The sequence below is a fragment of the Mesoplodon bidens genome, assembly GCF_964165515.1.
Source record: "Mesoplodon bidens genome assembly, chromosome: 6".
Classification (NCBI taxonomy): Eukaryota; Metazoa; Chordata; class Mammalia; order Artiodactyla; family Ziphiidae; genus Mesoplodon; species Mesoplodon bidens.
Window position 1 is genome coordinate 109,787,234 of NC_138162.1, and position 15,442 is coordinate 109,802,675.

The 15,442-nt window shown below is 39.1% G+C and overlaps 1 protein-coding gene across 1 annotated transcript in view; it reads right to left on the minus strand.

The window, feature by feature from the left end:
• KIF13B (kinesin family member 13B) overlaps positions 1–15,442 on the minus strand; it is a 188,114-nt gene that overhangs the window by 93,056 nt on the left and 79,616 nt on the right. Inside the window, exons 11-13 of the mRNA XM_081237002.1 lie at positions 11,176–11,388; positions 9,488–9,598; positions 3,880–4,014 (exon numbers count right to left, since the gene is read on the minus strand). Of these exons, the coding sequence (XP_081093128.1) occupies positions 3,880–4,014; positions 9,488–9,598; positions 11,176–11,388 (459 nt within the window). The remainder of the gene's footprint in view (positions 1–3,879; positions 4,015–9,487; positions 9,599–11,175; positions 11,389–15,442) is intronic.

The window sequence follows — 15,442 nt, forward strand, 5'->3', positions numbered from 1 at the left end:
TCTGGCTGTTGAAATTTGGGCACTAATGCCCCTTTCTTTTTCTAATATGTTCTTATTAGACTTTTTAGAAAAAAAAGTATATTACTAGAATAACATTTTTAAGGTGAGGGGAGCAGCTCTTCCCTCTAGAAGCTTGGCTTATGCTGGTATAAATCTACAAGTCTCTCAAAAAAACTAAAAACAGAACTACCCAGCAACTCCACTCCTGGGTATATACCCCAAAAAGATAAAACACTAATTCAAAAAGATACACGCACCCCAATGTTCATAGCAGCATTATTTACAATTGCCAAGATACAGAAGCAACCTAAGTGTCCATCAACAGTTGAATGGATAAAGAAGACGTGGGATGGAATGGAATACTACTCAGCCATAAAAAGAAAAAAAAGAATAAAATTTTGCTGTTTGCAGCAACACGGATAGACTCTGAGGGCATCACGCTAAGTGAAAATAAGCCAGACGAAGACAAACACTATATGGTATCACTTACACGTGGAATCTAAAAAATATAACCAACTAATGCATATAATGAAAAAGCAGCAGACTCACAGATATAGAGAACACACTAGCGATTACCAGTGGGGAGAGGTGATATGGTGGGGAGGAGTGGGAGGTACAAACTATTGGGTGTAAGATAGGCTACAAAAATGTAGCCTATCTACAACACGGGAAGTATAGCCAACATTCTGTAATAACTCTAAGTGGACTGTAACCTTTAAAACTTGTACAAAAATTTTAAAAATAACAAATTTTTTAAAATATAAATAAATCTCCAAGTCAACCTCAGAACTATAGGCAGGCCTCGCTTTGCACAAGAGTGCAGGACTATAAAAATAATTTAGCAAGGAGATCTTAATAATCAGTGGGGAAAACTGCAATAATTCTGTGACATTTAAAACTGTCTGTAAAAACATGAAGAAATCTCTTACTGTTACAATGTATAAGAAAATGAAAAACCACTTAAACTAGTATTTACTTAGTACACTGTCATTTAGAACATTTGAAACATTGAAATTTAAAGCAGTTTTTTCTTTGTTAAAAGCGTATGTACTGGGCTTCCCTGGTGGCGCAGTGGTGGAGAGTCTGCCTGCCAATGTGGGGGACGTGGGTTCGTGTCCCGGTCCGGGAAGATCCCACATGCCATGGAGTGGCTGGGCCCGTGAGCCATGGCCGCTGAGCCTGCGCGTCCGGAGCCTGTGCTCCACAACCGGAGAGGCCACAACAGTGAGAGGCCCACGTACAGAAAAAAAAAAAAAAAAAAAAAAGCGTATGTACCGAGAGTAGTTAGAACAGTGCTTGCCTTCTTCTCAATGTATATCTTACAGCATGGAGTGAGCATATTTTCCACGCCTTGGCTAACTGTCATACTCCTTTCTAAGCTTCTACCATTTTATCCTTTGTGCTTTCAATGTTGCCAAGTATCTCCAAGCGCTCCTCTCATGTGAAGTGCTTTCTGGTGTCACTCCCTTTGAGACATCTGCAGTCTTCTCATCACAACCACTTTCATTATTCACATCGGTAAGTTCACCTTCACTAAATTCCTCTGGCTACTCATCTAGACGCTCATGAACGCCTGCAACGTCAACATTATTTACTAACTCACGTTAACTGGAATGTGTGTATGTTGGAACCGTGCAAAGCAAGGGCTGCCTGGCTATGCAAATTAGATGCAAAGTTACCTCGTGAGTTACATTCTACCTATGGTTTGGCCACCATACTTCGCTTCTGCAAGTTCCAGACAAAACAAATAAATGGAGGATTCTATTCTAGAAGAGAACCATACAAAACCTGGAACTAGAAAGAATGCTAGAGGTAATTTAATCCAGGGGCCTCATTTTTATACATGGGATGCTCAAAGTCACCCACTGACATGAGGTCATCTGCCCAGCACGTAAACCAACTTGAAAATTTGAAAGCAAAGAAATAAAAAACGCTCGGCCTCTAAATTCCTCCTTCCCACATCATGGTATCACTTTACTGAAGCAAAATCTGTTCTTGGACTGAGATCATCCTTTTGAATATGCTTTGTCATGAATATAACTTTTGTCATGGGTTTAGCTTGGGCAGTGAAGAACCAACACTGCCTCAAACTCTGCCAAAACAGGGCTGACCACGCAGTCTGAAACAGAATCTCAACACCTCCACACAAAGTGACCAGAAATATTTTAACTGCTCTCCAAAAGTCTTTAAATAGTTTTCTTTGTGTAATTTTTTAGTTAAGGAACAGATATGAATCAGGCTTTTTTTCTTGTTGGGTGTATGTGTTTGTGTGCTCCAATTTGAACTTCATCACATCAGAAAGAAAAAGAACTCACAGTTCTGAAAACTAAAAGGGCAGAATATTTAACTCCTAATATTCTAATACTGCATCTCTCCTAAAGCATATGAATATCTACAGCTGAAATTCTAACACAAAAAGCTGCCAGCATTGTTAGAAGCACAACAAGAGATGTGCTAATATGTCATTTTTTTTCAAAGGACAAGGATAATATAATAAGGTGCCAGAGTATCAAATGAGAAAATGGTATGTGGAATAATTTATATGTGGATAGTGCTTCTGTCTATAAAGTGCTTCTATATGTCAAATCCCATTTAATCCTCCAGGAACCCTGTGAGGTAGCCGGACAGAGAAAACTTCCATTTACAGAGGAAGGATCTGCAGACTGTGGGGGGCAAAGGACTGGAGAGCAAACATCTGCCAAGCAGTGGTGCTGGACTAGAAACGGAGGGCATCTCCCTCCTACCCCAGCACTGCTCCCACTACACACAGCACCTGAGTGTGCACACGTGATTATATGCAACCAACACACAATTTAACCCACAGTGTAATAAAAGATACTTATGAATAACAGGGCCTTATCAAAATATCACAAAGCAATTACCCCAGATACCTTTGATAAAAACTGGGAAACCAGCCAACGTGTCGTGAATTCTTCTGTCTCTTTAGAAGTGAAACGACACAATTCTCTAATTTTAAAGCTGCTTCCAACTGTACCAGCTCATGTCTTTACTGTCCTAGTCACTAACTTAGTTAAACCCACATAGATAGTTCTTATACTATGAGGGGAAAAATTTTCCTCCTAAATATTCATTAATCATACATCAGAGTCAGATAGTCCATTATGTAACTCATTTATGCTCTAGGGTTGGCAAAGGTAATTTTGGCAAACTCCTTATAATTTATATAGTATCTGATATCATGCTCATCCTAAAGTTGTCTCTTGGCTTCCTGATACATCCCACAACCTATAGGTTTCAATGTATATGAGTATATACATATATACAATGTATATAGATTTCAATGTATAGCTGGTTTTTTCTGCTCCATACTCTGACCCTCTCAGTCTCTAAGTGACTTACTCTCTTTTTTTATAAGTTGATAATCCAAAATTTTTAATTTTCCTAAGAGTTACTGGAAACACAAATTTCAAATCAAGTGGTCCTAATAACTTTCTTTAAACATTTCCTCTGTAAGCTAAGAAACCACTCACCAAAAGCTGTGCTTCATAGAAATCACAAAAGCTTTAGTCTACCAATGAAACCATTTAGTTTAAAAGTCACTGTTTAAGCTTTAAAGTTATCTACTTAACTCCCTGGTTTAATCACATTAAATGGTAGAAGTTAAGCTACTTAACTTGTTAGAAATACTATCAGAATATCATCTTTTATATTTACTAGGTTGAATAACATCACTCAAAGACTACAAAGAGAAACTGATCTCAGAAACTCAAGATTTTTCTATACTCCAGCTTAATCAAATAAAAACAATTTTCTAACTCATATTTTTGAATATGTATGGTTCTCCAAGTATAAAAAAAAATACTGTGAAATACTGCTCTATTCTGTGGTAGGAAATAGTAAAAAAGCCTACTACTTCACCTTTAAGTAGTAAACCAGAAGTTCATTCAGAGCAGGATCAGCGTTCAGATTAACGAGGAAACATTTATCATCCCCAACTTTAATTCCAGAAGACTGAAGAGATATTCCAAGACTCTCAAGCTGTTTCTGCCGCTCCTGTAAATGCATTAGAGAAGTATTAATTCCACAGCTATTGAGGCAGCAAGATATAAAGAGTCATATATTATAGTAATTATTAAATAACTTTATAACTCAAATATGTTACTTAGGACATGGTATTATATAGGTTACTGCATTTATTCTCTTTCTAAACTATAATGTTGCTTTGTTAGGTAAAATTTTTTAATTTCAAAAATAAAGCCATGGGGGCTTCCCTGGTGGCACAGTGGTTGAGAATCTGCCTGCCAATGCAGGGCACACGGGTTCGAGCCCTGGTCTGGGAAGATCCCACGTGCCGCGGAGCAACTAGGCCCGTGAGCCACAACTACTGAGCCTGCGCATCTGGAGCCTGTGCTCTGCAACAAGAGAGGCCGCAATAGTGAGAGGCCTGCGCACCGCGATGAAGAGCGGCCCCTGCTCGCCACAACTAGAGAAAGCCCTCGCACAGAAACGAAGACCCAACACAGCCATAAATAAATAAATTTTTAAAAAATAAATAATAAATAAAATAAAGCCATTACAAATAGCAACCAAATATACTAAGTTCTCATTTTTCATTCTTGAAAATATCTAACATCCTGAATTCACCTTTCACATTTAATTCTGTATATATGAGCAAATATAAGTGTGTTTTACTCAACTGTGATCTTTCTAAAAAGCCAAGTATTTAATACACTCTGCTGCTTGATATCCTCAGTGGGTCTCCAGCAGGGATAAAGGCCAAACTCGCTCAACCAAGCCCACAAGGCCCTTCAATCTGGCCCATTTACTCACCATCATCACATCTTGTCACCCCTACTCTCAAAGCCTGTATGCAGTTAGTGGAACATCTTCCAGGGCCCTCAAAGTCTCAAGAACGCTCTCTCTAGCTTAAGGGTTTTACACCTATTCCTCCTATCTGGAGCACGCCTGTTCTCAAACTTGGTAACTTTTTTTTTTTTTTGCGGTACACGGGCCTCTCACTCTTGTGGCCTCTCCCATTGCGGAGCACAGGCTCCGGACGCGCAGGCTCAGCAGCCATGGCTCACGGGACCAGCCGCTCCGCGGCATGTGGGCTCCTCCCGGACCGGGGCACGAACCCGTGTTCCCTGCGTCGGCAGGCGGACTCTCAACCACTGCGCCACCAGGGAAGCCCAAACTTGGTAACTTTTTACTCAACCGTTACCCGACCGTTTCTCTGTGAGGCAGGGACCTTATCTCTTCACTGTGTATTCCTAGCACCTCGCACACTGCCTAACACACAAGAGCACTCAAATCGTCGGTGTCGTGAATTTATCAAAATAAAATCTGCATATTCAGTAAAGCCCTATTTTCATAAGAACATGAACCTTTCCTTTTCGTGCCTACCTATTTGTGAGTACATGCAACATACACATGCGTGCACCTAGGGAGATACACGAGAATCCTGCAACCGATGCTCTATAACTAAGGAATATGAATCAGGGCAGAGCAGGGTGTCTTTAACTATGTATAAATAGCGAATAGTGATGAGTCATCAAGAACCTCTGATTCTGAGGAAAGACAACACAAACTAAGTCATTTAACTAGGGCCACGCAGTAAGTCTGCAGTATAGTTAAATTGCAGCCTTAGAATTTTGCTATTTCTAGGCACACATCCTAATTTATACGGCCACTGCAACCCAGTCAATCACCCCTAGAATAATACTATTACAAACATACTGAAGGGGATATTTTGGTTCTGGGCCTTTGATTGGAGTCTCTTCTCTAACAAAAAACATTACTGGGTTCTTTCGGAAGTGTTGAGTGGTTTAGCATTAGCCATTAATTTTCAGCACTCAATTCTAAGCAGTGATTATCCTTGATAAAGAACCATGTTCCTAAAATGAAGAAAGCAATTCTAATATATCTTGTATGGTCCCTTACTGAGGGAAAGGTCTTTTACAAAGGGATATTGGTGTAATTAAAGAATTATTCCAATAATGAGAAGAAACATTTCTCTATAAAAATGTCTTTTTTTGTAAACTACGAATGAAGTGGGTAGATGTTCATGAACTGATATTAAATTTAAAATGTAGGGTATAACTAGTATATTAATCTGTGCACTGGGAAAACCTGGAAGAAACCACAGAGATATTAACAGTAGTTTTCTTTGGATGACTGGATCCGTTCAATTAAATTTTCTCCATAATAATCTTTCTGTATTTTCTATAAGTAAATACTACTTTTGTAATACAATAGTTTCTTCTACTTATATTCTTATTAGGACTCTAGTAATTTTCACTATGGAAATAATTAAAAGATTTAGAAGAAGTTTGGTTACTGTCATCTAGTGGCAAAATTTTAATTCATACAGAGGCAAAGGCAAGCCTGAAAAAGACTATATGACTTAACAAAGGTAAAGCCACTCAGAGTAAGGGAAAAGACAGGACTTAAATGAGATAATGTGTATAAAACAGCCAGGATATACTTATATAATACATAGCATATAGTAAATGTTTTAACAGATAAATCAAAATCTTTCTAGCTCCCACTGCTGAATTCTAAGAATTTTAGTTTGACATTCAAAGCCCTATACTGAATGGCCAGACTGACTTACTTCCAACCATTCCCACACTCTCCAATAATAACTCTCTGACTTTTGCTCAATATTGATAATTGAATATGGAATGAATGTCACTGAATATAGGTTTGCCCAAGGTCACTGAGCAAATCTATGCCAGAGAAAGGAATATAAATGAATAATTGTCTAAGTCAGCAGTTGGAATAAACTACTGTTGTATCCTACTTCCTTAAGCGTTTCCCTGTCATTTGAGACTTTATAATGGTAGAAATACCACAAATTTTTTGTTTAAACCAAAGGGTACAGCGTTGAAAAACTGTTAATTCGTTGCTACATCTGCCACCAAAAATTTTGAAGTTTTTAATCATTAAAAAATGACAAAAGTTTGCAACGTCTAGAATCAGTTCAAAGAATAAACAAGTATTGTATGATAAAATATAGTTATATTTACTAAATATCGCTTCTGATATCAGAGATTAGTTAACTTTTTCTATAAAATGTCAAACAGTAATATTTTAGTCATCTGGGTCCTATGGTCTCTGTCACAGCTATTCAACTGTGAAGCCATAAATAATACAAAAACATATGAGCATGGCACATTCCAATAAAACTACTTGTGAAAAGTAGTGGCAGGCTGGGTTTTGCCCAAGGGCTTAGTTTGCTAACCCTTGATCTATCTCACGTAAGTGTACATTTCTTTATTGAGAACATAAAAGATGAAAATAAGAGAATTTGGTATCAAAGATATGCCACTGGGCTGAGAAATTAGTCAACTTGAGTTCTGACTGTTTACTCAAAAATACTACTGAGCACATAGTTTCAAAAACTAAGAGATACAGCCTTTTTTCTTGAGAACCTTACAAACTCATTAGGTAACAAAAGTACACACAAAAAACTGAATAGTGAATAAAGTACTCATGATTTAAGGGTCAAAAGGGTACAGACAGCTTCCACAGGATTCACTGGCAGGGACAATCTGTGGGGGCGGGCATACTAGAGGAAGATGCCACAGAACCCAGAGGACTTTGAGAGTCTGGCTGACTTAGAACAGACTCGCAAAAAGCTCTTCAAAACAGAAATCCATTTGGCTGAGTTCACCTAGGTGTCCTCAAAGTTATCTGATCATGAACCCTTTTTTTCCCTTATTAACAGTCTGTGGCTATTAAGTCTGTTAAGACTTATTAACAGTCTGTGGCTATACTGCCAGAAATACATTTTAGGAAATGCCAGTCTGTGTTGCAAAGAGGTCAATGACCAATAGACCAGTGAGAGAGGAGAAGAAAGCTCAGCAGCACTGAAGCCTGGGGGCTTGGAAAGATAAGGTGTTAAATGAGGTGTGGGATAAAATCAGGCTGTCCTCAAAAGGGGCATATGACCGAGGGAGAGGACGGTTAGGTGAGGAAAGATGCTACAGATAAGCTGCATCAGCACTACACTCTCACTTAGACCTACCCTGCTTTGTATCACAGCAAAGCAACCCAAGTACAATAGCACTTCAAAGTCAATGTTTTATTTTCAGAGTAGCCCAAAAATGCTCACATAAATTAGTTCCAAATTGAATGATCATTAGAATTAATTCTTATTAAATAAGAATTTAATTTATGAAAAACAGCAAGTGTAATATGTAATGAGAAGTAAAGTTTATACACTGGTGCATTCTCTTCTCTGTAATTTGAGGGATATGCTTTAAAATAATCCAGTGCAGGGATACAGATAAAACAAGACTGGTCTTATGTTGGTCTTTCATGAAATAGGGTAATGGGTACATGTGGATTTATTACACTCATATTTTTATTTATTTTGAAAAGGACTGTAATAAAAATGTTTAAAAATCAACTTAAATCCTAGTCTGCACGAATATAAATCTAACATCCACCTTCTACTACATAATAACAGTCCTGTCCTACAACATCTGATGTATCGATTGATTCTGGACAGCACGTTGAAAGATGGAATCTACTGGGTAACGAAAGAAGTAGCACGTTCTATTTTGTTAAGACAAGGAACAGTTGAAAACACAAGAAATTTTTAATTTTACAAAAGGAGGGGAAGAGGTAGAGATGACTTTCAATACCTGGGTAATAACAGACCCTATCTTGCAGGGCCATTGGGAGGATTAAAAAAAATGCTGTATATTTAATAGTGCTTAGCATAGGACCCAACATGTATGTGTACCCAATAAGTATTGGTTATTATTGTTATTATTAGTTACTACATACAAGTGGGACACTTATTCTCTTAGCTTTGGAAGAACAAACTAAGGCCAATGAGCAGAAATGGAAGAATAAAAGATTTCAGTTCAATAGCTACCATCAGAGTTATCCAATCATGAGAAGACTGCTCAGTGCGGTACTGACCTCCACATTATCATATATATTTCTAAAACAGAGGCTGAATAAGCATCTAAGAGGAAAGTCACAGAGTAAACCTTTTACTAAGCACACAGTTGGACATTTTAGGATTTTCTCCAAATGCTAATGCACCCACTGGAAGATTTCACCACTTCATGTTTAATGGTCTAAAAATGGGAGACAAGCACCTCAGATTTAGGTATTTCATATTACTTTTACTGAGTTGTCATATGGAACCAAGAAGCTCATAGCCTAAACATCTACTACTAATCATTTTGTAGTCGGGTCAGTTCCTTACGTTTGCAAAGCACTTAACAGAATTGGGTGTTCAGAGCCTATGGCTAGTTATATCATTTAAAAAATTTTATGACACTAAAAATATATTTCTTACATAATGAACAATCAACTGTAATTATGTCTTTATCCTTCAAATGAACTTTGAAAGTACAGATTCCTGGATTTGGATCTTATTTAAATCTTAATCTGCTAGATTTGCCATCTTCAAAGCTAAAAATCAAAAAGAAATCAGAAACATGCTCTGAGTTGCACTGCGCAAACTGCCACGACGTTTCTCTCTCCTTAAGCAGGAAGCACGAACCTGGGCAATCTCCTCGGTCTTCCTTAATTTCTCCTCCCAGGTCACAGTCATTTCCTGGATTAGCTTCTCTGATTCTTCCAGCCGGTCTTTCAGCTCTGGAGATTTCATTGCCTACAAGCAAAATGTTTATTTCATGAACTGTCTGTACAACGCCCTGGAAAAAGAATTCGCTAAATCCAGGAGGACAAGAGGAACAATCTGGCTCTTAGCTCTACAGCTCGCTGGGGTCCCTGACCTAAGACACGAGGACTGTCACTGACCCGCAGCATCCAGACTGTGTGGGTCCCACAGACTTACCTAGTTATCCAGTGGGTTTGAAAGAAGACTTAACCTTTTCATTTTTCTCTAACCTGGTGTTACTGTGAGATCTAATTACATTTAGGGAGATAAAAAGTTCAAGCTACCAAGGGCTTATTTTTTTTAAATCTCAATAGGTCTAGACTCATATGTGTGACTCAGTCTACTCTTTATTGATGACTTTGGGTATTTCTTCAAGTATATGCAGACTAAATTTGCACATGTTGAAAATTGGATGGTATTATTGATACCAGGAAGACAGAAACAAACTTTCAAAGAATCTTGATGAACTGTAAAATTATTCCTGTAAAAACAGGATAGGATTCAACAGGCAAAAATACAATCAAGATAATTGTTTTGACCATGTAATTTACTGTTATACTACCAGAAAAAGGGCCATGAGAAAGAAGAGGGCTACGGTCTCAGGCCCAAGAAAGAATCCCACAGTGCTTGGAAATCATGGGACCAGAAATGCTAATTAAAGTAGGGATCCTGAGTCTGACATTTTATCCCACTTTTGATAAAAGGATAAGCATTTGAAACTATTATGTATAGAATGGATAAACAAAAAGGTCCTACTGAATAGCACAGGGAACTATATTCGATATCCTGTAATAAACCATAATGGAAAAGAATATGAAAAAGAATATGTATATAACTGAATCACTGTGCTGCACAGCAGAAATTAACACAACACTGTAAATCAACTATACTTCAATAAAATAAATTTTTAAAAATAAATCTTTAAAAATTAAAAAAGAGATTTTTGGTTAGAATTGTGTAGGTTTTAAATTCAGTAATGGAACATAAATATCATACACTATAGAATGTACAAAGGACAGTGAAACAGATCAGTTTCAAACAGATGGCTACTTCTGCTATATTTTTTCCTATGAACATAATTAACCCATAACATGGAAAAACTAGCTTATTATGGTGTGCAAGACCTCCTTAGGATTTCTGTTTGGACTTCAACCTGTGAACATCTGATACAACAAAAATCTGTTTGATTCCTCTTCTAATTAGCCTATGCACATTCGCCACCATTTGCTGCACTAGTATTAAGTTGTAACTATTTTTGTTTCAAGCATCTCTCTTTCTCTACCCTATTCTACTGTACCTCTTTTCTCGTCTGCTGCCTATACTGTGGAAACATTTTCTCAATTCCCCTTATCCTCTCCTCCTATTCAATCCTTTAACACCTGTAAAAACTATCTAAATTTCAACTATAACAATTTATCTGTCTTCCTTCATTATTCATCTCAAATTTCTCTTCCTATAGGAAATTCAAAAATTCTACTCATCACTTATGGCCCTGGGGGAAGACAATTCAAGTTCTAGCTTTACTGGCTTTTCCTAGACCCATAATGCTGCTCGGCTGTACTTCATACCTCTGCTTTGGTTAGCTGCTCTCGGAGTTTTTCTACTTCTTCTCGCAGATCCCGGATAATCCGTGCATTGGGATCCTCATTCACCACCGCGTGGTTCACGATGTTCTTGGCACGATCCGCATACCGCAGGGTTGAAAGGGTTTCGTCATAGTTGTCAGCGGCCGGACTCACAGTAGCTACCATGGCCGTCTTGCTGTTACCCCCAAGACTGTCCTGGAGGAGAAAAGAAATTGAAGACCATTTTAAAGTTGGAAGAAAACATCATACGGGCACGCCGAAGCCCCATATGATGAGATAATGTCCCAAGGTCAAACACAGATTTAAGGACAAAGCCAAGACTTAAGTACAGGTATACTGGCTCCCAGTCCCATGCTCCTTCTTCGCTGGCAAGCTACTTTTCTGCAAAAGGGGGCTTTGGCTTTTGAGAAAGAACTGGGAAATACAATGAAGCCCACACTTATTTCAGTTTAATAAAAATTGATTCTAAGTCAACTTGTCCCCTTTTAACAGGCAACAAGATACCGTAAGTCAGCAGCCTGCTCAGAATAACAAAGGATGCCTTCTTAAATGCCTAGAAAATCTCCCTGAGCAGACTGAACAGTCGTAACAGTATTTGATCAGAGAGTGACTACCTACAATCTACTCCATAACGCCATGTACCTGGAGTCTCTGTGAAGCCTAAATAATGGCTCAGAAAGGGGTGCTGTTATAATGCTATCAAGCACCTTGTACACTTTTTAAAACATAAGGTACGATTACGGTCTTAGAAAACAAAAGATACGTTGAAGGTACTTCATCGTATTCCATCTGATAGCACTTCAAAAACTACTGAAACAGGCTTCAAGTTCTATACAACCGCTTCTGGCGTTCAGACACGGGCGCTGAAAAAAAGACATTCATCTCCATTAGAGAAAACCGCTAAAGGGACTTTAGGATGGGCTTCAACAAATTCAAAAAACGACTTCCCCTCGAGGACATTAAAAAATAACTAGGTATAACTCAGGATTACAAAACAGGACTTGGGAAGTCAAGTCTACCCCACGCCGCTCCGCCACACAAAGGCTGCATGAAATCCAGCTGCGCAGGCGGCCCCCAGAGATCTGGGCCTCCTGGAATTCACACCACCGTTGTCTTCCCCTTCCCTGAGTGTGGGCGGGACTTTCTGATCTGCCTCCAAGGAAGAGAACACAGAATTGATGGCCTGCCACGTCTGAGATTAGATTATATAAGACTGGCTTCTGTTGTGGGTGTTTTCTCTCACTCAGGGAAACCACTGCCATGAGGTGAGGCAGCCCGAGGAAGAGACCTCAGGAGTGAGTTTGGAGACACATCTTCTGACGCCTGCGCACAAGCACTCGGGTGAGCAGATCCAACCTCAGCAGCCCGGCAAGGACTGCAGCCCCAGATGACGCCTGCACTGCAGCCACGGGAGAGACCCCACCCAGAACACTCAGGCTGCACCTGGAATCCTGACCCAGAGAAACTCTGAGGTAACAAACAATGGCTGCTCCCAGCTATTGAGTTTTCAGGGTAATCTGCTGCACAGCTATAGGTAACTCCCACTACACTATCCCAGGATGAGAGTTACCCGGAAGACTAGATTCAATGCCCCCTTTCGGTAGTAAAGTATCACTGAATTATAGACTCACAATATTAGAGAGAACACTCAGGCTGGCCACTAATGAGGAATTCATTAGATCACAAGAAAGCCAACTCTACCTTTGGGCTGCATTAACCAATACAAAATTCTTACTTTTGAAGATAGAAATGTTTTCTCTTATCAATATTTCTAAACTTTGCTTGAACCACCCGTGATTTATACAACTTTGTGCAGAGATTATTCAGTCCTCAGCCTTTTGTGAATTAGAGTGTTAGTAGCCCCATTTTACTGATGAAAAACCAGAGGTTTGTTCTGACAGAGGAGGTTAAATACCTTGCCTATAGATCCAGAAGTAGTGAAAACATTCCCGCCCAGTTGTAGTCTACCTTGCAGTCCAATATGATTTCCACTCCCGCACAGCTACCCACGATAGCACAATAACAAAATAACACCTGGCAACAGAGAGAGTTCAGACCTGCAGCCTTTCCATACTGTTCTGTCCTAGTGCCAGAAACAAAATTATTCCCTAGGTGTTGCTAACGGTTCAATATAATCACAAACAGTACGTCCCCTTATTCATCCATGACTAAGATTTTGGTTTTCCACAGAAAACACAGCTAAGATAATTAGATCATTGAAGGCAATACTCTTCAATGCATGAAAAGGAAGGAAATGAAAGTTATCTGGGCTTTAGGAAGCGAAGGCAATTTCTGCAAAGCCTGGATGACTGCTTGCTTCACTCTACTTCCAGACACTGATCTCACATTGCTGGTGCCCAGCTTTGGCAACTTCCAGAAAGATGTCAAGAAGAATCCCATGCACGTTAATGGAATTCAAATGTCATATATCAAGATCATAGGAATTACATCTCAGGCTGGAATTCAGTTCACAAGCAGCGCCGTGGCGCAGTACTGCCCTTCCAGAACCGCTGCATTCTCTCAGCCCACAGGAACGGCAAATGCGGTTGGGTACAAGGGGATTCGTAACAATAACGACCACAGGAGGAAAGCACGCATACTGTGCTTCAATTTGTGCTGAGAAAAGGAAACCTGGCAAACAACAAATACTTGACATTTTTTTTTAATACTTGACATTTTAAAAGCCCTTGTGCATGAGCAACAATATGCTCATGTTCAAAAATGGCCTCATGCCATCAGCAAAAAGGAAACAGCAATAGAAGAACTGGCACTCATTCAAGGAGAAAGTATAATGCTTCTTGTTTACTCTTTAGTTGTTTAATTAGGCAAATCAGATGAGCTTTGTTTCAAACGCAGAAACTGCAAATTAAATGGACATGAGAAAGAATTTTGGAAGCCGGAATTTTTTAAAGCTGAAAGAACTCTTTGAAGTCACCTAATCAAATTATTTCATTTTACAGACGAGAAAATGAGACCCAGGAAGATTGACAGGCTTACCAAAGGTCATACTGCTAGTGCAGAGCAGGGCTGAAATTATTCATTCATTCAACTTTTCACGGAGTTTACCGTCTAGAGGGCAATGCTGGTGAGCAAATACTATATGCTAAGAACTAAAGTAGAGGTAAATACAATATGGTCTGGGAAAACAGAGAAAAAGCAGAAAGCCCAGTCTTGAAAGGTTAGAAAAGACTCCCAGAGAAAGTGACATTTGACACCTAAAGATGAATAAGCATCACCCAGGTAAAGGGGATGGGGGAGGGAAGTAGGAAGAGGGATTGAAGAGAGGAGGAAGACTGTTCCCAGCAGAGTAAGAGCAAAGTCCTAGAAGTAAAAGTACTCATCACTCAGCTAGAACTGATAATGTCAAGAAGCAAAAGCTGAACACTGACAAGGAGGGAGGGGCCTAGTAAACCACAAGTCTTTAAATAACTTGGACTTCATCGTAAGTGCCCCTGGAGAGTTACTGAAGAGATTTAAGTTTAAGAAGAGTATTAATTTAGAAAGACAGCAACCTAACTGTAAAGAACGGAATGAATGGAACCCAGGCGAGAGAAGAAAGCAGTAAGGATGCACAAAAGTAGATGAATTCCAAACATATTCATTATTGGAGCACTCATTACCGGAAGTTACTTGATGTTAAGAGATCTATATTTAGAGAGTCACAGAGAGAAGCAAACATCCCCTTAATATACAACAGTTCTCCACTGACCACTTACCACATGAGTAACCACTCAGCCCTGCCTGAGAGAAGAGCAATCACATTCATCCCCATCCCCCCACACCACACCCCCACTTGCCAAATCACCAAGTGTGAGCAGTTTCTCTGCCTCTCAGATGCTATAGCATCAAGAGCACTACGTAATTATAATGCGAACACAGTGCAAAAAAAAAACTTTAAAAAGAAACTGCAAATCTTATAAAGGATGAGCAATTTTATGAGTTGGACGAAAGTCACGGTGGAGAATACTAGAATCATACCAAGTCAAACAAGGATCAGGAAGAATTAGACTAACTGAGAATTAAAGAAGGAAAAATCAACAGGGACATAAAAGACACTTGAAAGGAGAATGATTTGTGTAGCAAGGGATTCCAAAAGGCTTTGGGGGAAACTGTTTAAGCCCCAGCATAGGTTTTACAAAAATGCCCCTACTTATGATCTTGTACAAAAGTCAAACATCGTAAAGAAGGTCATGTAGTTTTTCAGGAAAAACATGACAAAGATCAAGGAAACTATTCATGTTTTTAGCCT